Source organism: Anticarsia gemmatalis, chromosome 8 (assembly GCF_050436995.1).
Source record: "Anticarsia gemmatalis isolate Benzon Research Colony breed Stoneville strain chromosome 8, ilAntGemm2 primary, whole genome shotgun sequence".
In the NCBI taxonomy this organism is placed as follows: domain Eukaryota; kingdom Metazoa; phylum Arthropoda; class Insecta; order Lepidoptera; family Erebidae; genus Anticarsia; species Anticarsia gemmatalis.
The window spans coordinates 3615075-3638918 of NC_134752.1; the positions used below are offsets into that span (position 1 = coordinate 3615075).

Sequence of the window (23844 nt, forward strand, 5' to 3'; positions counted from 1 at the left end):
CGAAAGCTCGAAAGAATGTGTACAGCTATGCGTGAAACGAAACTGTCAGTCTTTTTTTGGTCTGGCTGGGAAACGAAACGCCAAACGAATTTCGGGATTGTTTATTGATTGAGCTTGTATATTATTCGTTAGTGCTCCTAGCATTTATTTTAAATGAAGAAGATGTAAAAGACACTGTTTGTGGATTAACGCCATGTCAGCTAATGGGAACGGTGGTAACTATGCGCCACTGAAACAAATTTTGTCCGACTCGGAATCCGAAGATGATCATAAGCTCGACAATGCCGTTCACATTAAAGCTACGGACAGCTGTAACAACTTGGACTTCAACAGTGGTCTCCAGTCATCTAAGAACTACAGCATAAGCGACATGGACGAGTTCAATACAAACGTGAATACTGTCGAAAGCACAATGGATAACGTGAGCTTTTTGCAATCGGATATCTCTAATAAGATGTCATTTCCGCGCCGCTGTGCATTCATCGCCTCTATACTCATGTGTGTATTCACCGTTGTGATATTTCTGTGGGGTATACCGTGCTCGGACGTCGGCAGTTGCAGTAATGAGTGGCAGGACAAAACGACGAGTTGGGAACTTCCATATAATGAGATGGAGCTTTCAGGTGCTGTTCAAGTGGTCGACGGAGCTATACCTAACACTAAGAACCTAATATTCATATACCGAGGCAACCACATGAGGCAGGATGCTAATCTCATCAATGATAATCTCAATGGTGTTGTTCTAATTGTCGGGAATACAGGGAAAGTGGGCTGGTTCACTAGAGAGAGTAAAATTCCTACAGAAATCAACTGTCACCTCCTAGATGTCAACAAAGATAAACAGAAGGACTGCATAGTGTCTGGTACAGATGGTTTCCTTGCAACATTAGACTCAATTTCAGGAACATATCATTGGCATATATGGTCTGAAAAAGTTATGTTTAACATTGCAATTATTGATTTCCCAGTCATTGTAAAAGATATGAATGATGATAAAGTGAGTGAACTGTTAACAGTGGCCACTGTAATCCCAAGTGTTAACCATAACTCACTGATACTGGTCTGTGGTGCTACAGGAAAGATTATGGGTCAACCAATACCAATAGAGGATTGTCTGTCAGTAAAACTTTTATCAGAAACAGATACTATCAGTTATATTTGTCAGAACAGTACCACTGAGGCTGTAAGAACAATAACATATTCAGTATTAAAGAAAATGCTTAAAAAGGAACACTATCCTCGCCCTCAGACTCCACCAATCAATCAGAAAAGGATTAATGTGAGCATGAAGAAAAACATTGGAAACACAAGAGAAACATTTATCAATGGACCTGGGAAATTGAAAGTGGAGAATTCAGGAGAATGTCCTAACTCTTGCCGAGTGTACTTAAAACTAATGTTAGAGAGGAATGGCACTACAAATGTGAGCTGGGAGTACACTGCTAATAATGTGTATGCAATGCGGCCGAACTCTTTCGCTTTTGCAAACTCTATACGAGGGTTTGTGTTAAAATTATGACAGTGGAACAGTGCACACCTGGCAAAGGGTGCACTGAAAATTGACGAAGTCAAATACAATGTCCAGAATCAAAGTCCGAAAAACTTAAATGACATGTTTTACCGCTCCACTATTGATGTGGCTTCAATATCTGCTTTCATCAAATACACCAACTTCACAGTACATGACATTTCAGAGAGAATAGTCCTAGTACTGTTTGATAAACTGCAGACTCATAATGTGAACATCAGTCAGACTGATATTATTCAGATCTGTGCAAGAGGACCTATTGAGACCCAGACTGCTCTGCCACAATGTCAGCCAGACTTAGAATATCAGGAGAAATCATTGATGATAGCTGATTTGGATGGAGATTCATCACATGAGCTAATTTCATACTACAGTACTTTTATTGCACCAGAGCCATACTCACCAAAGAATACTAATCCATATGATGAATGGACCCTGACTTCTTTGGTGAGGGTGATCCGTTTAGAGTCTGAACTACCAAAACTATTTGTTAATGATGTTTAAGTCTACATACTCATGGCTTACAATGTACTCTGCTGATAAGGTTTAGATTTGCCAAATTCAAAGCTGATTTGCTGTATTTAGCTTGGAAATAGTATTAAGATGTCTAGTCATTCACATTATAGCAACTTATATTGTCAAAGAAAAGTTAAAGATCTCATGTTTTGACAATTTAATACTCATAATCACAATCGTAACTAAACATATTCATGTAGTTTTAAAATCGTTTTCGCCTGGAGTGTTCAATGTTTAATATATTTGGTCTAATATTAACCCTAAGATAAAGTATGAATGTATAAGTTTTCAGTTTTTCTAGTATTGTAAGTAGATAGTTTATGAATGTATACCAAATAGATTGTATAATGAAGATTATTTCCTACTAAAATTAAATTGTGGCCCCCCAGTGGGTAAAATGTGTGAAAATGCGGAAATGTCTAGTGGACGTTAATTCTCGGAAAACTAATTTAGATTCAAGGTTAAATTAAGCTTGTTTATTGGCGCGCTTTCAGATGTCACTTTTGCAATAATATCCTGAAAGGGACTTCCAAATTATATTAAATTTGTGTTCGTGGAATCTCATTTTGCGTTCATTAAAATAGATTATTTGAGTTGAAAAGTCCATGGATATTTCCGTGACAGTACTAGTCTGTGTATCGATCAAGGAATGTTTTAAATCTGGTTATGGCACATATAGCTGTTTTCTACTGTGGATGTTTATTTATAATTAGAGTCTAATTATTTCGATTATATAAAATTGCGGAGAGAAGTGCCTTAACGCGGGGGCTGAGGATTGGTTCTTTTGCGTCGATTCGTTGAAATAAAATACTCAAAGTATACTTGTCTTTTACTTGTAACATTGAAATATCCTGTATGACAAGACGTATAGATGTGAATTAAGTAAGGGAAGTTAGTAAGGATCGTATCAAGTCGAGTTCTTTGATTTCTCTTTTCTCTTTCCTATGGGGCAAAGGCATGATTTTATGTAAATATCATAATTGTATTTACAACAAATTTTTAGGTAAATTATAACAAAAAATTGTTGATTTATCAGCTTTTATTTATAAAAAAATCATACAATCATTGTAGTCTCGTGAGCTTTCTACAAACTTAAAAATACTGATTTAACTTAAAAATAATATCACTTAAATAGGAATTTGCTCTTAACGTCAGCTAAAATTACACCACTAAGCTTGCGCTATTCCTATTGGCAATAAACGTATCGGCAGTGTGCCAGGTAAGGGTGCGCTTACAGTAGACAAATATATTACGACTAATGGCTATACTTCACTTGGTTATTTGTGTTTATGTACTAGCAATGCTGTCTCGTTTACACATTTCATATGACAATGACGAAATATTTTAATTGTACAGCTAGTAGGTAAACAATAATAACCAAGCGTTGTGCGATATAATAGGGCGTGGTTTGAATTGTCTTAAATTATACCGGACACTGGCAGTAAAAGGATCCTTTTCCAATTAACTTTCAGTCACACATGTTGGATGAATATTCAATGAGCACAGAAAAATACAATTAAAACGGAGTTTATGTAATCGCAAGGTCCTTTCCTTCCTGTAGTTTATTTTCTGCTCGGTCACAAATATTTCATGTATTAATTAGACACCCTTACAGTAAATGCACTTAAATATAGCATAGTTTCAATAAATTAGTATTATGTGGAACTTACAATTGAATCTATGAGGTTTTATGCAGGGGCACTAGTATTTTATGTAAACCGATGCATCTTGATATAAAGGTATTCTGTTATTTACGCTTCGACACTCATTCAAATTGAAATGTAGGTGCAATATTACGATTATACTTAATACTTAAGTAATAAATCTGCCAACTACCTAGTATAACAGTACGAATTTAAATAAGTTCATAGAACTTAAGAATTCGGTCCCACTAGTGCCACTGCAAAAACCCTAAGTGCAACTGAGCGTCAAAACACACTATGTCGAAAGTACGTGACCGAATTGAAGTTACACCCGAACGAAGTAAGCTGTAGGTTATAACGCAAAGTAACTTGGGTATAATGTATCAGAGATTCCAGGCGTAATCATGTAGAACGTCGGTCGCTTACATTTGGCATAGAATGTTTATCCACTAAGTGCAAATAACTATAGTGTTACCAATATTGATTTCAAATAAAATGCCATTCGTAATTTTCATATTCGTAGCGTCGGGTGGCATTCGTAGTTCGCGTAAAACAACGATTAACCCCCGGTTTCTGAGTACATTTAGCAGTAGTTTAAGTATTCAATAGCGTTTTTATATATAAGTTTAAACGCTATTGAATAGATAAACTAGCACTAAATGTACCTCAGAAACCGGGGGTAAGAGAAGTCTTAATAGCTTCATACACACAATATACAAATACACACAAGCTTACAACTAGACATAAATATTGAGGTTTCTAGAAGTGTCTAGATCAATCTAATGCGTTGCTGCTCTTGCTTTTAGTGATTATTGAGTTGATTCAAAACTTTAATGTGCCCATGTACTTATTTTAGATGCTAATATTGCAACATATAAATAATATACAACTCAGTTTTCTTAGATGCCTGGTCACCACTTCTAAATAACTTTCAGATAGAACTTAGTCAGTAGTTTCCAGAAATTAGCTGCCTTTTTATCCGACAATTCCAATAATATATTGATGTTGTACAGCAGTATTTTCGCTTATATCCTTTGGTACAAAAATTTTTCATTCATTTTTTTACCTGCACTTATTTGAGGAGTCCAGGCTTTATGTCTTATTAATACCATAACAATAGTACATCAGTACCAATTTTAATTTGAGTCGCTCTTCTTTCAAGTATTTTTAATAATTTAATGGTTGTTAATTAATTTTGTAAGTATCACACAATTACTTTAAATTTTGAATTTTTAGGCCAGAGTTAGGACCAAGGCAATATTATGTAGTGTTTCACACAAAATCAGTCTAAAAGTATGACCAATCATTAAACTTGTTTAAATTTAAATCATTTATTGCTTACTAAGTTATATATAAAAATGGATCTTGTATTAGGGTAGTGACAAACTTAGTAGCCTTTCTCAGGCATTGCAATTGTTTTGGATCACTAGTGCAACTTACGCATCGGATAAGAAGAAATCAACTCATTCCTCCAACAGTCAATGTTGTTTACACTTTAAATCATACTGCAGAAATAGTACTTTTATTTTATTTATGTTATATATTATTTTTATAAGTAAATGCCAAGGTTAGTTTTAATTCTTGTTTTCAGAACTATGTTTTATGTTTGGTCACACTTTTAGTACATACTATTAAAGTATCACATCATAGCACCACACTGCTAAATTGTCAACATTCTTACCAACACTTAAATTTTAATGCTTTCCTTTACTTTGACAAACACCTAAAAGTGCCTTTATTAAAATGCAACTTTGTGACATACAATACAATCCCTTTTTAAGGTGATTTTTTAAAATAAATACAAAAAATATTTTCACTGCTTCTAAGATCATAAATAGATTGATAAAAAATAAACATTCTTCAACAAAAACAGTCTTATAATCTATGGAACTTGTGCACAGAGTATAAAACTATAGGCTTGTGCCTACACTAATTATATTATTAGGGTGAAGATCCAGTGAAGAGTAACACAGCTTGTTAAGTTCCTAATATTAAAAGCTAACAGCTCTTGAACAAGCAGTTTATACATTTTAGGTTTTCGAGACATTGAATTTTAGGCCTGCATTTTTTTGACACTTAAAGTCAATTTAAATTATTTTTCTACAGATTAGATCTTTTGATGAATATTATAAGACGTTGATTGTCCGCGAGCAGACGTAGTCCTTAGATAATGATTTGAGATTTCCACGACACGGCAGTTCGTTTCGAAGTGAAGGCAATTTATAAGCTTAGCTCATTTTATAATCAGCTGCACCGCGTAGCCTAACTGTCAGTAATAATTGTGTTACTATCACACAATAATTACATCCAACTGCAGTCTAAAAATTATAGGAATCACATTGTGATTACCATTATACAATTATCACACACATTCACAATATCAATCTAGATAGATTGTATTTTATACAACATAAATACGTAACAAAATACGCATCATTATAAATATACATTCGACTTACATACACATCTTTAGTAGACTTACTCCCTACAGAATCGAATTCGATCGAATCAGATTCGAGTTTATGTCAAATCGTACTTTTAAATTCCAAATTAGGGCGTTATCAAACACTGGTGTAAAATTAAAGTAGTCTAAATTTCTTATTTTCTTTTTTCTTAGACAACTCCCGCACTAAGAATTGCTCTTGTGTCGCAAGGACTTTTACAAATAAAGGACATAAAGCACAACAAGACCTGAAACAATTATTTGTGTATTGCACAAATCATTGTTCCGTGTGGGAATCGTACCCCCGACAGTCTCAAATCAATGGTAGCGGCGTGGTGACCTTAACCACTGGGCCACGGAGGCACATCTAACAATTTAATTAGTTTCACTTGAAACCAACGTTCAATCATGCTAGTTTAGAATTTAGGAGATCTATTTGTCATTCTCTCGGATCTTATTCAATCGAATTCGAATCTGTGAAGAGTAAGCCGTCAGATCTAACACAATCCAACCTTTGATCTTTGCTTCTCGGTCTAAGGTACGACTAGTTTGTGGGTGATGGCCGAGTCGTCGACCACTGAGTAGTCGACTAATTCGACCATGTTGAGTGCCGCTAGCTGCTCCGCTATGCTGTAGCCGTCGTCATCATATAATTCAACTGTCACTTCGTCGTACTCACGGCCACTGTAAAGATAATATTGTTTAAGAATTTACACTGGGAGTTTTTATAAGCACATCAATTTGCAAACAACCTTTAAGTGTCTTTTGACATGCTCTCTGTTTCGTGTGATGTTTCTAGTGAAGTTTTAGACTCACTCCCCTTGTGCTACCTTCGTATTATATATAAATTTGCCTTTAATTATCCATATTTACCTTAAATACAAAAGGCTGTCTATCTCGTTTCCACGGTTAAACTAATCAAGGTAAATTTTGACAGTAGCTAAAGAGCAGTACTTTTTCTACAGAATTACTATTCATATGCGATGGTGTCCAATGTGTTCGAAGCGACCAGTATTGTATAATACTACGTACACGACATGCGCGTCCAGCTCCTTGTCCAGCACCATGTCGGAGAGCGCCCGCTTGGCCTGCGCCCACTGCTCCGAGCGGTGCGAGCGCGCGCGCACGCCCGCCAGCACACAGAGAGCTAAGTAACAACAGTGCTACGTACACGACATGCGCGTCCAGCTCCTTGTCCAGCACCATGTCGGAGAGCGCCCGCTTGGCCTGCGCCCACTGCTCCGAGCGGTGCGAGCGCGCGCGCACGCCCGCCAGCACACAGAGAGCTAAGTAACAACAGTGCTACGTACACGACATGCGCGTCCAGCTCCTTGTCCAGCACCATGTCGGAGAGCGCCCGCTTGGCCTGCGCCCACTGCTCCGAGCGGTGCGAGCGCGCGCGCACGCCCGCCAGCACACAGAGAGCTAAGTAACAACAGTGCTACGTACACGACATGCGCGTCCAGCTCCTTGTCCAGCACCATGTCGGAGAGCGCCCGCTTGGCCTGCGCCCACTGCTCCGAGCGGTGCGAGCGCGCGCGCACGCCCGCCAGCACACAGAGAGCTAAGTAACAACAGTGCTACGTACACGACATGCGCGTCCAGCTCCTTGTCCAGCACCATGTCGGAGAGCGCCCGCTTGGCCTGCGCCCACTGCTCCGAGCGGTGCGAGCGCGCGCGCACGCCCGCCAGCACACAGAGAGCTAAGTAACAACAGTGCTACGTACACGACATGCGCGTCCAGCTCCTTGTCCAGCACCATGTCGGAGAGCGCCCGCTTGGCCTGCGCCCACTGCTCCGAGCGGTGCGAGCGCGCGCGCACGCCCGCCAGCACACAGAGAGCTAAGTAACAACAGTGCTACGTACACGACATGCGCGTCCAGCTCCTTGTCCAGCACCATGTCGGAGAGCGCCCGCTTGGCCTGCGCCCACTGCTCCGAGCGGTGCGAGCGCGCGCGCACGCCCGCCAGCACACAGAGAGCTAAGTAACAACAGTGCTACGTACACGACATGCGCGTCCAGCTCCTTGTCCAGCACCATGTCGGAGAGCGCCCGCTTGGCCTGCGCCCACTGCTCCGAGCGGTGCGAGCGCGCGCGCACGCCCGCCAGCACACAGAGAGCTAAGTAACAACAGTGCTACGTACACGACATGCGCGTCCAGCTCCTTGTCCAGCACCATGTCGGAGAGCGCCCGCTTGGCCTGCGCCCACTGCTCCGAGCGGTGCGAGCGCGCGCGCACGCCCGCCAGCACACAGAGAGCTAAGTAACAACAGTGCTACGTACACGACATGCGCGTCCAGCTCCTTGTCCAGCACCATGTCGGAGAGCGCCCGCTTGGCCTGCGCCCACTGCTCCGAGCGGTGCGAGCGCGCGCGCACGCCCGCCAGCACACAGAGAGCTAAGTAACAACAGTGCTATGTACACGACATGCGCGTCCAGCTCCTTGTCCAGCACCATGTCGGAGAGCGCCCGCTTGGCCTGCGCCCACTGCTCCGAGCGGTGCGAGCGCGCGCGCACGCCCGCCAGCACACAGAGAGCTAAGTAACAACAGTGCTACGTACACGACATGCGCGTCCAGCTCCTTGTCCAGCACCATGTCGGAGAGCGCCCGCTTGGCCTGCGCCCACTGCTCCGAGCGGTGCGAGCGCGCGCGCACGCCCGCCAGCACACAGAGAGCTAAGTAACAACAGTGCTACGTACACGACATGCGCGTCCAGCTCCTTGTCCAGCACCATGTCGGAGAGCGCCCGCTTGGCCTGCGCCCACTGCTCCGAGCGGTGCGAGCGCGCGCGCACGCCCGCCAGCACACAGAGAGCTAAGTAACAACAGTGCTACGTACACGACATGCGCGTCCAGCTCCTTGTCCAGCACCATGTCGGAGAGCGCCCGCTTGGCCTGCGCCCACTGCTCCGAGCGGTGCGAGCGCGCGCGCACGCCCGCCAGCACACAGCGCAGAGCCTGCGCAGGCAGAGCCAGGTAACGGACGTCTAGCGCACGCAGCTGGTCCTCCTTCACCCACATGATCGTGCCGTAGTCTACGTATATCACCTGATAAACAACACTTTATATAATAACTTCACACCGTAAAGACCATGCTGAAACTGTCTGAGTTTGGACTTTATACACTTCGCGTCAGAAAAAGCGAAACGGCCCGCGCGAGGTCATTGCTCGCCGCACCGCCAGTTGATAGCCCGCGGTCGACGATCGTATAACGACGAGTCGCTCGTATGTGTGTGCGCGAATAAGTACCTACTACCGAAATGCTAAAAAAATTTTTCTGGATTCTTGATCAGGGCGATCAAGCGAAACTGCCGCTTAAAAACTATCTCACAACTCTCAAAAATATCACCAGCTTTAATGAGAAGACCCTATATATGCCAAATATTATTTGATCAAAATTTGTTCGTCGAGTTACGGACTTGCTACCGGCACGCCTCTCACCGGTGACGAATGTTTAAAATAGCATGCGCGGCGAACGCACATTCGATTGTGAGCGATTGAGATGAACGGAGCTGTCATAAAGCTTCATTTGTGCTTCTAATAGAAATATAGTAGAAAAAAAAAAACAATTTTGCGATTAAAAAAAGTGGCATTAAGTTCTTTGCCAGTCCCTCCTACAGAACTGGCATGAAGTTATTGGATAGTATTGACTGATTATTGCGTTTGCTAATTTTCGAATTTCTGTTTCATTATCTTGGAAATAAACAATCATTAATTACTCAAGATGTTTTATTTGTGAAAAGACCACACTCTGTACTTAAATACGTATTTACTGCTACAAGTGCGTGCGCAAGTCCAGTCTGGGAGCTGCATACGAAATTATTCAGCAATACAAGCGTATAAATAAATCTGACTATTTGCCTACAAGCCAACGTACAAGTTACAACGTACACCTACAGACAATCAAAAAAATAATAATTGTTTTTAAACTGTATCGCCTTTCGTGTATATAATAATTGTTTTTAAACTATTTGTATGTAGAATAATTTTGTGAGTAAGTGTTCTTTTTCTGGCCCATAAAAATGTTGTGCCGACCGCACGTAACACGGAAACTCAGATTCTGCTTCGGTTTTATTTGAACATAAAAAATAAGACATTCATTTAAAATATGTATTATTAAATTAATTATAAAAACAATTACCTCAACGCTTTGATCGGCTCGTGTGACGGACAGAACACGCGCGCGGTACCAGTTGCCGTCCAGTGGGTACAGGGCGGCCACGAGCTCGCCCAACGCAGGAGTCATCTGAAACAAATATATGAAAATTAAATAATTATACCTAGTCAACAAATTTATACTTGGTATATATTAAACAGAACCAATTTTGGACTTTTATTTTGAATCTCGTTTAAACTGCAGGTTACTTGGTTAGGTTAATTTGTTTTTAATTATAATATTAATTTAGACGTTGATTGACGATGAAGCAGACGGGTTGAGTTTAAATCTAGAACTTTGGTTAAGATGAATCATAAGAATAAGAAAAAAAATTTTAACAATACGGTACGATAAAAAGACACGACGTAGTTCGCACGTTCGTACTATTACTATACTACTACTACTATTACTATATGAAAAGTTGTAGCGAAGTAATGAAATTATTGAAGTAATAAGTTTCAGTTAATATGTTTTACCGTGAGTGGTCTGTAAGCAGCACGTGCAGCGGGACTGTTCATGTCTTTGACGAGCGATGACAGCGTGTTCGGCGGTAGCACCACGCCGAAGCGGGGCAGCGCCTCCTCTGCAAACAATACAATACCTATTACACACTGCTTTTCATTTACATACTAAAGTTGTACAATTAAACTGAAAATACTATTCCATCAGGTACGACAGGCTGCCTCTTTTTACGCGGAATATAACTGCCTGATAGGTCTGTTGTATGAATAAATGGCTTTCCGTCTAATCTGTCAGGTTCTTTTTATGCACTGTATATGGTTACAATTAGTTTAAACATGATTACCAGAAAAGACTAGACAATTTATGATCGAAAAAACTCAATTTTACTAAAGTTTTATAACAGTATTATATAAGTTCAATTTTTCAGAGCCTGTTGTACTCATTTGCTGCTCAACAAATAAGTAGTTACACAGCAAATTATTACTTAAATTGTATTTAATTAGACAGTACTGCGGTCAAGGTTACCTTTCTCCTGTCCCCCCAGTAAGTGCACGTACACTCTGTCGTAGTGGCACACGCACGTGACGAGCACCTTGTGCCACGTGTCCGGCGCCGGCAGCGCCACCGACTTGCACTTAGCCACCACTTCCACACGGTCTAGAGTCCAGCCGTCTAAGAAATTAACAGAACATTAGAGAATTAGACAACGCCGCAGGTATTATTCTCTTTTGACAACTTCTACAATCACCGTTAGTTTGCAGTGAATTCACAGTAAAGCTTAACTAAAGAATTATATACTAAAACCTCTTTCAAGGATCAGTCTGTTGGGGACTTCAACCCATATGGAAATTGATTGACAGACGCATGCAATGGTGATTTTGTAAAAAATTATATGAATAATAATGAACAATTGGTGATTGAGTTGATTTCGATTGTCACATTGAACATGTTGGTATGATGCATTGAATTGTAAATAATATACTAGTTTACGAATAAAAGTCTGTAACAAACCTGGATGCATAGTGACATGTCTCTTGGTACATTTCTTTCCTTTGAAGCAATACTTCTCAGGACCTCCTTTGTAATGTTTGCAGATCTCCGCTTCATCGCGGTTGCGATAACCCTTTACGTAAACAAAATAGAAGAAATCAATAGTTTAAAAAAAAATTATAGTAATAATATTGGCATGCACGTACAAGTGTGTGTTCGTGTCTTGTCGCCCCTAGACAATCGTACTGAAATATAGGCTAAGCGATATAAATTTATACAAGTTGAATAATTCAGCGGTATTTCGACTTTCCTATACAATTATAGTTTTACTACAATTAACTATAGTTATAAGGTCAGGTCAACTTACCGTGACTGCTTCCAAGGCATCGTCGTATTCGGGACCCATGGTGTTCTCAGACTCAGAGTCGCTCGGCGGAGGTAGGTGCATGGACTGTTCTCGGGAGTGTTGCGGCTGAGGGGACTCTGCCTTGTCAACTGCGTAAACAAGAAAATATTTAAACTAATAAATGCAATCTATTATTGTTACACTATAAGGTATGCCTACTCCCGGGATAAAATGGGGCCTTGGGTCCATCACGGTGGCCAGTGCTAAAAACGGACTTTAGAACAATGATCATATAAATCTAATTTTAGATAAATAAATTTTATAGTCACAAGGGTCTTGCTCATAATTTCACGTGCCTTTCGTACGGCGCTGAATTGAAACTGCAATTCCATATTTATTCTCGTATGTAGCTGGGTGACGTTAGTATCTTAAATTCTTCTTCATGAATAAGGCTATGTATAGAAAGATTTTCAATGAGGTAGAAACTTAAATATTACTTACTTGGTCGAGCTAATCTTTGCTTCACGATCATATTGTTGAGGACTTCACCCGATGAGAGGACCACGTACACGCCTAGGGATTCCGAAGTACTGTTGAAACAAAAAACAGCAAAAATAAATAAAATAACGTAGGAAATATGATCGTTTTAATTAAAAAACCACTTCATTATTTACTCTAGTATAAACTTTTAAGCTGGGCCCAGGCAAGTTAAACGTGTAATGTAACGCGAAATCTACGTGTAAAGTTGCGTTAAATACACGTTACACTCGTCTGGACCCGGCTTTAGGTGCTTACTTATCGTCTACTTCAATGGTGCACTGAGTGCCGATGTATCCCCTCATGAACTCCTCTTGTTTTTCCATCAGATCTTTATTGTGATAACTGGTTTGATCGACCTATAATTGACAAATAAACTTATAATCATGCTTTTAAATCTTCTACATGCTACCTAAGACGTAGCACTTAAACAGTACTATTATAAGTAATTTGTGTGTAGGTATGGTTTTCCTTTGCGTTTGTTAAAAGCCCATTCTTATGGCATCACATATATAATAATAATACGTATATTCGAAGGCTGTGTCAAATTTTATTTTCTGCTTATCCCAATGGTAACAAGACATGATTTTAAGATCTCATAAATACACACAATCATTAGTTCCACTCACCCCCGCTAGATGGCAGCACCGCGCATAGGGTGGTTTGTCACAGAATCGCGAGTACAATGGCTGAACGCAGGACACGGGCGCGCTGCGCATCTCACCGGTGTCTACTGAGAATATCTCCGCTGTCTTATTGTCACCCTGAGAATAAAATAACAATTTGTAGACAAACTAATAGCTTCTGTGGTTCACACGGCAGTGTATTTGAATGTTGATCAGAAGGTCTTTTGAGTGATTCTGGGGTCGGGCATGGAGCTAATAGGCTTGGTCTAAATAAAACCCAAGAGAGCTGAACGTGGGTGAGGAAGTCGTAACAACGACTACGTCCTTCCATATCGACGAAAGACTCGTTTATCCTGCTTTAATTATTCGGCTTTTTTTAAACAATTTACTTTTATATTCAGACATTTAAAGTTAAATGGCAGGTACCAACATTAGCATCAGTCATTTCAATCACCAAAAGAAATTTGGTATCAACGATAACCAACTAGAAATCTCCTTTACATTAAAGTTATTAAGCATAATATATTAATACAATACCTCAGCAAGTTTAAGGAACAGTCCTCTATAATAGCAGTCGCTATCGTCGTCATAGAAAGCGCAGCACGTGAGTGCCTTCACCTCCGCCAGGGTTATAGGCTTGTGGTTCTCGCTGTAGAACTTTGTCATCTCTATCATTAACCTGCGAAAAAACACAGAAAAAAAATCTTCAAGTCATAATTTACTACCAAACACTGTATATATAAATATATGCAAAAATCAACCAACCAACATATATGCAGCTGTGCATGCCTGAGAATTCTTTACAACAGTTCTTGAAGGCATGCAAAGTCCCCAACCCGCTATTGGCCTGCGTGGTGACTCAATGCGTAACCTCCTGGTCATTACGGAAGGAGACCTTTGCCCAACAGTGGGACATTAATGGGTAAAGTTTATTTATATTTTTATGCATCAAAATCATACACGCTTTTTTATTACCACGTACGTATACATACGTGTACGAGCGTGCACATTACAAACAAACTCACACCTTATTATGAGTGCTAAAAGACGACCAATCCATACTAATATTATAAATGCGAAAGTAACTCTGTCTGTCTGTCTGTCTATCTGTCTGTCTGTCTGTCTGTCTGTCTGTCTGTCTGCTACTCAATCACGTCTAAACTACTGAACCAATTTGCATGAAATTTGGTATGGAGATAGTTTAATACCCGAGAAAGGACATAGGCTACTTTTTACCCCGGAAAAATTACGCATTTCCCGTGAAAGTTCAGGTGGCGAACAAAGTCGCGAATATTCAATATTATAATGACACAGAATTAACAAAATTCCGTTGTCATGGCAACTGTTTTAATGGCGGATATGCCTTAGCGCGATTTCGTTATATTAAGAGATATAAATAATTTTGAGAATATATTTCAAGAACAAAATCATTATTTATATCATCACGCTACGACCAATATGAGCAGAGTAACAGTAAAAAGTGTTACAAAAACATGGAAAATTCTGACCCATTCTCTCTTATGTGACGCAAGCGAAGTTGCGCGGGTCAACAATATATACGCATGTCTTTGCATCATCTTTCTTACATAACCAGATTTTTTCAAAATAATGTGTAATTCCTTACATTTGCGCCTCCTCAGGATCGTCGGTGATGACCCAGAAGAACGCTCCGTCGACGTGCATGATGGTAGCTTCGTACACCTGGTCTGCCTCCAACATTGTCTGTGCTGGCAGGTTGCTGTTGTCCGCTAATAGAGGAGACGGCGGCTCTGAGTAAACATGATAAAATATAATGTCTTTACGTTAATCAACCATATTTTAACACTACGTATGTTTGCATTTGACTGCGTCTGTGAATTTCACTGCAGATCTTGAAGTCTCAGGTTTGACTTCCAGGTTAGATAAAAAGCCAAAAGGCTGTTTTTATTATTATATTAGGTAGAACGAGGGTAAAAATAGTTAATCAAGGTTTATGGTCACGGTGTATGACGATAGTCTCAATAACTATTACATGCGACTAACATTATAAAGAGCGGAACACCTATTATACGCCAAAAAACAAAAATAAAAATTGAAAATCTATCTAATATTTGATTCGTGTCCGAATTGATCTGCTTTTCGATAAAGTCAAAGTTTCGGAAAAGCTGTTGCTCGTGAGAAGAAACTGCAAGAAACTCACGGCTTGCTCTTTTTATGAAACATACTCATTTTTCAGACAAAGAACAAACGCAGAACACTTGTCTTTTCTTTACAATCACTATACAAATTATATCACACTCTTTCGTAAACAGTAAACATGGTAATCTGTTGTTACGACGTGCATGACGTAACTATGATTGATGAGCTGAGACTAACTGCTCATGCATGGCTTATCAACCAGTGATGGGAGTGCAACATTCCTATTATTGTAATATAGCATTGTGTGGCTTGGATATACTTTAAAATGACGAGATTCTCTTACTTCGCATTTAGATTTACGATTGCATATGTAGACCACTTTAAGTAAAATAATTCTAGAAAATGAAATCAGAATCTATTAGATGTTTAACTGCGCTTGAATGTGTAACAGTTAGATAGTGAGGATTGCTTTTTGCTTATAAACTTTGAACCTTACAGTTTCTGTTTCCTTTTTCTTTGCTACAAGTCTCTAAATAAATAAGACATATTAAATCTGTAGCTAATTACCAAAGAATTTTTAGCTTCGGTTGCTATTTCAATCACCAATGCACTGAAATCTAGAACTATTTTAAACAACTACAAACACACTAACCTTCAATCTTAACATTACTAAGTTCCTCACTCAATTCACATTGCACTTCAACCGACACCTCATTCTTCACTTGCTGTACAGTCTCTTCAGAGGAACTTGTACTAGAAAACACTATCAAAGACTGGTCTTGTTTCGAGACCTTCACTCTCTTAGGCTTTTCTGGAGGGCAGTGGTTCTGACAGGCGGAGGATGTGGACGGTGCCGGTTCACTAAGTGCATCAATCAGGTTGAAGGGACCCGGAGGTGTTGATGGTAGAAGCGGTTTTGCTGTGTCGTGGACTGGAGTGTATTCTATTTGACCCGTTTCATCTGGTGAATAAGAGAAGTCAAAAGTAAGGTTGTGACTGAGAGTAAGTTATATGATAAATGAAGCGGCCTGGGTAGCAACTATCCATATTTAAAACATGAGAATTTCATTTTGATTTCATTAAAAAGTAAAAGATAAGCAAAACTACAAATCAAAGGCAAATTTTAGATCTCAGATGCCACAGCTACTATCTTCTATTTTTAAATTATTTTGATTAGTGCTGTAACATTCTCATGTTACAAACAAACATTAATCAACTTGATTCTCAATGTCAAACTGGTAAAAACAATAGCATAAGTATGAGAACATGAAGTTTACACAATGTTAGTCATTCTCAGACCTTCATAAATACTCACCAATCTTAGATATAGCCAAGTTAAAGTCTGTAATGAGATACATGTATTCATCCAGCTGCTTCATACAGCTCAAGAAGCGCTCCTTGAGTTCAGACGGCTCACAATTCAGCTGTAGGACAAAGCCTTGAGTCTGTAACATAAAATATATTATATTAGCTCAGCCTTAGTTCCAAACTATTTAGGAGTCAGCTTCCAGTTACACCAGATGCAGCTGGATACCAGTGTTTTACATGGAGCGCCTGCCTGAGTGAGCGTTACCTGAGTTATAACACGATACCCTTCAGTAAGACTGGTTGTCAGACTTTCAAGCATCTGATCTTCAATCAATCATATCATTATGTTAATCATATTATGTAATGTGTTATGTTATTCGATACATTACATCGCATGATGCAATGTCAAGATGTGCCAAAAACTACATATTCGCTACTAAATTAGAAAAATATTCCATATTTTCATCTATACTGTAGTAACATTAAGAAAATCTACATCTTGACATTATTTGACCTTATTAATAGCTAATAAATAACATTATTGACCTTTCAGATAAAGTTGATATATTTTACTATTTCTAATATTATACTAGACTCTATTCATCTATGAAACTTATGTCATGTCAAAGGCCTTCGGGCGGCTTGAACAACTTTGACACTAGGTTGACCACTTACCATATGATAAGAACAAGAAGACTAATAAACAGTTTCATAGAAACATAACTATTTAGCTGTAAAATCTTTTTTCTTTAATATGATAGTGGTATTACATTCATAAAATTACTTTATTCTCTATCTATACTAATATTATAAAGCTGAAGAGTTTGTTTGTTTGTTTGTTTGATTGTTTGTTTGTTTGTTTGTTTGAACGCGCTAATCTCAGGAACTACTGGTCCGATTTGAAAAATTCTTTCAGTGTTAGATAGTCCATTTATCGAGGAAGGTTATAGGCTATATATCATCACGCTACTACCAATAGGAGCAGAGTACGGGTGAAAAATGTTACAAAAACGGGGACAATTTTGACCCATTCTCTCTTATGTGACGCAAGCGAAGTTGCGCGGGTCAGCTAGTTACAGTATAAAGTATGTAGTTGACAATATAATGTCTTACTCAATTGCCTGTTAGTAGGTTACTAATGGCAATTTAAACTGTTTTTAAAGCACTTAGCAATCATTGAAATGTAACTTTTATATTTTATCAGTTAAGTTACGAGCCGCTTGGTCATTTGAATAATTTATAACTGGAATAAGAAAGTAAAGTAGGTTTACTTGAAACAATTAAGATTCTAACTAACAGTACATACAGTTTTTGAATGTGATGTTTTATTGTGAGGGTAATATTTCTTTTTATCGCAATATTTTTATTATAGTTCAATTTAGTCAATAATACCCGATAATACAAAAATAATTAAATAAGCAATTTACCTTCGTTTTCAATTTTTTTATGTCATCCACAGCCCGATCACATTTTTCGTTAAAAATGTTCAATCTGGCTTCTAACTCATTACGCCGATGCATTGTCAGCGTTGCGAGGTCCACAAAACTCCTAAAACATATTTATTTAAAAGTATTTTTAAGTAAATAAAAAGTAAAACATGATTTAGAAAGGCATGAATAGTTAGATAAAAAATACTTACATTTTGGATTCGCAACTTTTTTTTGTATAGAAGAAAGACTTTTTCTTGTATTGTTATGTAAGCTTTACCCAATTTCCACGATGAAAAGATTCAGAACATGAGAAAAACTTTATAGATTTTTTTCAATACAAACCAATACATATTTCTGCAAAACACTGACGGCTGGTTGATAGAATGTCAAATGAAGCTGGAGGCACAGTTTATGTAAACGAGTGAATGAATTAAATCACTTTTAAAATGTTCACTATTTTCACTTCAATAAAGCAGGATAAAATTATTAAATGTGACTGATATTCACGTGAAATAATTTTAATATCTGTTGTGTAATAATAATGATATATTATTTTTGGCTGTAAATAATTCCTTACCTATTTAAGAGCTATCTAGTCTGATTACTAAGCAATACTTCGGATGTTATACTACTACCTACTCGATACTAGATGGCAGCACGCATTTTTTTTGTTGCGCCATTGCCTAATAGATGGCAATGATAGTCATTAAAACAGACAGTCGTAATATTAAATTATTACGACTGTCTGTTTTTGACTAAATTATTATTTAATATCATCTGAAGAAAATTCATAAATGTATAAACATACGTGTTTGTTAATTATTTTTTAGAAAGAAAATATTTTTTGAAGACAAATCTTGCATCTGAACTCACAATAAGTTTTCATCAGTTCATTTGGCAATAAAACCTCATGTCCGATGTCAGACCAGCACTAAACTAACTAAAATTCTCGTAGCAAGTAAAAACGAAACACCTTATAATCGCAAATAGTCCGTGCCATTAGTTTTACTAATCCAGTGTTTACCTTAAAGAAAAGTCTCAAAGCAGTCGTATTCATTAGCCGGGTAGCGGGTTACGCACTACGTTTCAATTAAAAAGGCCAGAAACTAAACAAGAGCGGCATAATAAATTCAGTGCACCCCGCTCCCGCTTGCCACTAATTGGATTCAGAGGCTCAAGCAACCAATTAGAGTGAAAGAGACAGGAGATAAGGGTTTTGCTGACCAACAAGGAAGGGGGAGTGAGATACCGGTGCGAAATTCAGAAATACGTGAATGGAATCACACCTTTGCATGGCCGTGCACGATGTCTGAAGGAATTCTCGCTTGTTGTTGCGTGATGAATGAAATTATAACGTTAAAACCGATAAAAGGTGTCCGAATTGATTGTCAGGTCATGCTAGCTTGAAACTAGTACGAAATTCGGTCACAATACTAAAGACTGTATATTTTGCGTATTTTTTTCAATAATATGAAGAAACAGCTACAAATTAAAAATGTAATTAAATATCAACGGATATTAATGCTTAGCCACATTTCTATTTGTATATTTTCGAACCTAAGGTTTAAATTCGAATGACGAAAAAGTTCATGAATTTTATTCACTAAAAGAAAAACAGACTGTAGTGCTGTGTATTGCATGATAACTATTGCCAGTGTAACAGCTACTGGTTAACCTTAAGACAAGGTGTTTCAATCGTTAATAAAGGCTATCAATTTGTCGCCATAATAATTAAAATATAAAAACGTCAATAATTTTACCGTCACCCTGAGGTGAACTATAAAATTTTAGTACCAGTTATTGTCAACAAACATCCTGTTGACTCATTTATAATAACCAATTCTCGTTCCTTTACATATAGGTCTTCCCCCATAATTACCATAAGTAAAATCTAATAAAAATAGTCTGTGCTCGAACACGGGTTTTCAAACTGCTATCTTCATACTGTAGTCCGACAACTTGGTAGAGAGTCTTGGCATGCACAATTCATTTAGATCAATGTCATATTTCCGTATATTATCAAAATAAAGTAGCTGTATCAAACAGGCCGCGCCGCTGCATAAGCCTTGCGGGTTACTGATGCTCTAAATTCAGATTTTAGTATATCTCCGTGAAACTTGCATACAAGGCTCTCTACTAAGTTGTTGGACTAAAGCTTTATAAAGCATATAAGATATATACATACGATAGATACAAACGTTAATTCATATTTATTTCTATTAGTAGCTTCACCGTAGTTGCGAACTGACTAAAGCTTGCTACACAAATAATTTGGTTCGGCATTAATCGGCCTAGCCGGGCGGCAAAAATGTGTAGATAAATCCGATCGGCACAAGCCGAACAAGTGAGTCGAGTCGTTCGATAAAAATTGCCGAACCCAATATGTGTGTAGTAAGCTTTACTTTCAGCGCTAAATGCCGAAACGTCAAGCAATCCGAAGTAAAATGCATGTTCGCGCTAACTCACGTCTACCATTGTACAATAATACATCTATCTCGTTAAGGATTATACAATTTACTAACATAGAGTTATATACTAATACACAGTTCAATTAAACCGGCTTACCAGTAATTAGTGCTGCGTACATTGGTTATCGATTATACTGACGTCTTCATTCTAAGAGGTACGTGTAATTACTAATTATTATCTCTATATAGACATGGCGAATGAAAGATTATTGCCTACGGAAATATTAATAAGTAAATAGTTGTAAAGAGGTAAAACTAGATGATTTGAAAGTATGTATTTGTGTTTTGTTTGTTTATTGACTTGTGAAGAGAAAGCTGGCTGATTACGTTACATGGATTATGTGTAGTAAAAACAGCATAACTTAGGAACCTGAAATTGCATATAAATGTTATAAAAAGAGTAAGTTAGTGAGTCAAATCTATTTTAGTTTTTTTTTTTTTAAAGACACCTCCCTGACTCCCCCACCCAGACTCCCTTGCTCATTGTTGCTCTTGTATCGCGGGGAGTTTAACAAACATATAAACAACGGATACAAAGTACAAGCAGACCTGAAATAACTGTTGATCGCAAAACTAATTGTTACGTATAGAAATTTGATCCACGACCTTCCGATGCAATGGTAGTGGCGTAGCGACCACCTTAACCACTACGCCATGGACTACATTACGTAATTTCCTGACAACAGGAATTCCTAAAGGAACCGAATTATTACACATATTTATTGTGTTGTACATATTCCTCCGTAATTATAGTTTTGAGCCTAATTGTTAACAAATTATTATTAGTTAATATATGTATAATTGTGTTATTATGCATGCTTCGTCACTCGTCTAATTGTAACAATGATCAAGGACAGTACCGTACAGTACAGTACAGTACGTGCCGTACAGTATCTCCTGGTTTGGTTATAAAGTTTTTATATTATATTAAGACATATTCTCGCCCTGGGAGTTACTTTTGTTTACACTGAATCTTTGTCAATTTTGCATGACAAACGGTTCAGCGCCTCTAGCGGCCGTCGTAGAAACTATTTTGGCAACACATTTTAAACGTCAAACTCTCGATACTCGATGCTTGCAATTATAGAGAATTGTACTACTGAATCCTGAACATTGTACAAACTACAAGCCGTATATAACAAATGTAAAGCTTTCCAAGTCAATCGGACATATCGTATTCCATCATTATCGCATTATAGCGCGGTATCTACCGAGCACGGGCACAATTTCGCGTCGCTCCCGGAGCCGGCACTGTCGGCCGTCATGAGCCCTCACGACCTGTTATTACTATAGCGTTTAACACAATTTGAGGTAATACTGTAGGACAGATAGACGATACTTAGGCTGATCGATGCTAATGCATTTTATTGATATAGGCCAGTTGTTATTCTACTAGATTTGTTGTCGCAGCAAATCTAGGCTATTTATTCTTTTTATTTGATTTTAATACTATACCTACTACCCTCTTTCTGGTACACTAAAGTGAGATAAAGCGAATCAGAGTGCGTCTCTATGTTTGAGATATACCTAAGTACGAGGTTTTCTAGACTTACAAATGGTATGTTTAAAAAAAAAAAACTAATGGTTTAAGTACAGTTTTGAAAAAATCTCTTGCGCTCTATTTAAAAGGTGAACTTAAGCAGATATACCTACTTATAAGCCATATGCTACACTACTAGTATGCAATTGGCTAGTTGCTAGTTAGTTTAATATAACGTGATATGAGCCCCTCAAACAGATAATTTGATAATTCAGTGCTGTTATAACGTGGTCTGTATTTCTCACTTTGTCTGTATTATTTTATGGTGCATACAGATCTGCGCAATGCAACATGTAACACATGAGCTCGACGTCTATACTGCTGTAACGTATCATACAATGTACCTAGCAAAAGACTTTTTTTGGGTTTTAGACGGTCACGTTGAGGTGTGTGCACGCAAAAGGAGGCGAGCACGGGCCGAGCACACATTTCATTTAGAAGCACGGTCGTTCTTGGCTTGTAAGCCAGTCCATGCTATACGATTTTTTTCCCGGATCGTGCAACATTCGTACTCAGCTCATCTAGCGTAGACCTATTTTAATGTATTTGGCAATCAAGGAGTTATATATATTTAAAAGGTTTTCCGTAGCGAGATTCTCTTCCACTATTGACTGTCAGTGCCTCTAGCAGAATCCGTAGAATCAAGTTATGAAGTTTGTTTGTTGAAATTTTAAATGCCAAATTCTCGATACTCGATAGTAACGACTTACAGAAACTCGCTATAGATACCCTAGTCCTAAAATCGTTCCTAGTAAATGCGAGTTTTGTGTGCGCGCGATATTTGCGCCATTAGAATGCTACATAGCATGTTACATTACAGTGTGTAAGCTCTATTAGAATGTCAAAGGAATAATGCAATTGAGGTGTTTTCAAGTACATTGTACTGCGTGTTACCACTGTAACCCTATTACTTTGTAGGAAATAGCTATTTACAAATTACTAGGTGTCAAGTAAAATAGAGTTCTTGGGAAATATGCCGTTGTGTTAAGCTTGATGGCTGGGATTATGATGGGAAATTATTGAGATGTAAGGGCGAGTAGATCCTTAATTGATGTCGATAGGATATAGACTAATTTAAGAAGGTGATGTTAGTCGGTAGATTTAACAGTACCAGTGGATCAAAACTTCAAATTTATCAAACGAACGTAGATCGAAGTCAATCGAGAATCTGTTGGGTTGTGTGATAACACCCTTAGATATTTTGTTCCAATTACGAAGTTCAGTTTCTCTATGAAATTGAGCTTATAAATTAATATATGAAGGCTTTCAGTTTGCTGTAATCCAAAATAATTGTCAAAAATAAAGTTCAATTCAATTCAATTCAATTCAATCTATTTATTTGTTTAAGTTTTTTTTCTTTTACATAAGAAAAAAATTTAGAGTTAAGAAAAAAGAAGGAGAATCAACACACTTTGCTGGATCTTTCAGCATTCTTATATACAGGCAGTGGTTACAGAAGATACCTATTAAACATAAAAAAGTAAGATGTAACAGTCAAACATATTTTAAGACAGTGTTATTAGTTTGTATATCAGCATCGTGTTAGGCAGATGGCAGCACTAGCTGGCGAGGTAAATCACTGCCAATACATCGTACGCCCACGCACTTCGTTCAACAGTTACACTACAAACTAATGATAGATGGTCTAGCGAATTTTATTTAACAAACTCATATATTAGTGCCTATTTGTACGTATAAATTATAAGTCTTTATTAAAATTTTTGCTTCGTGAA

At 38.2% G+C, this 23844-nt stretch overlaps 2 protein-coding genes across 3 annotated transcripts; one reads left to right on the forward strand and one right to left on the reverse strand.

Annotated features, from left to right (window-relative positions):
• The first annotated feature begins 32 nt into the window (after positions 1 to 32).
• Positions 33 to 2865, forward strand: LOC142974699 (uncharacterized). The gene is given in 1 exon segment (XM_076117166.1): positions 33 to 2865. A coding segment is annotated over 1 exon segment (1839 nt). The 5' UTR covers positions 33 to 193; the 3' UTR covers positions 2033 to 2865.
• Positions 2866 to 3497: 632 nt separating this feature from the next.
• On the reverse strand, positions 3498 to 18475 carry LOC142974700 (tudor domain-containing 6-like). Of its 2 annotated transcripts, XM_076117168.1 has the most exons (16): positions 18313 to 18475; positions 18101 to 18221; positions 16681 to 16810; positions 16018 to 16326; positions 14872 to 15016; positions 13785 to 13926; positions 13251 to 13385; positions 12880 to 12980; positions 12586 to 12674; positions 12106 to 12233; positions 11760 to 11871; positions 11274 to 11420; positions 10763 to 10869; positions 10272 to 10376; positions 8970 to 9178; positions 3498 to 6814 (listed from the first exon to the last, which is right to left on the reverse strand). In XM_076117168.1, coding segments are annotated over exons 1-16 (2133 nt in total). In that variant the 5' UTR covers positions 18315 to 18475; the 3' UTR covers positions 3498 to 6663. The 2 variants fall into 2 exon arrangements, with proteins under 2 accessions (XP_075973283.1, XP_075973282.1); XM_076117167.1 differs by lacking the exon at positions 3498 to 6814 and having other exon boundaries at positions 8582 to 9178.
• Positions 18476 to 23844: the final 5369 nt, after the last annotated feature.

Bases quoted from the DNA above. Each gene is read 5' to 3' on its own strand.
- LOC142974700 (XM_076117167.1), bottom strand. The intron at 10,377-10,762 runs GTAAAACATATT...TATTTGTTTCAG, and splicing joins CTGCTTACAGACCACTCACG to ATGACTCCTGCGTTGGGCGA. The intron at 9,179-10,271 runs GTAATTGTTTTT...GTTGTTTATCAG, and splicing joins GAGCCGATCAAAGCGTTGAG to GTGATATACGTAGACTACGG.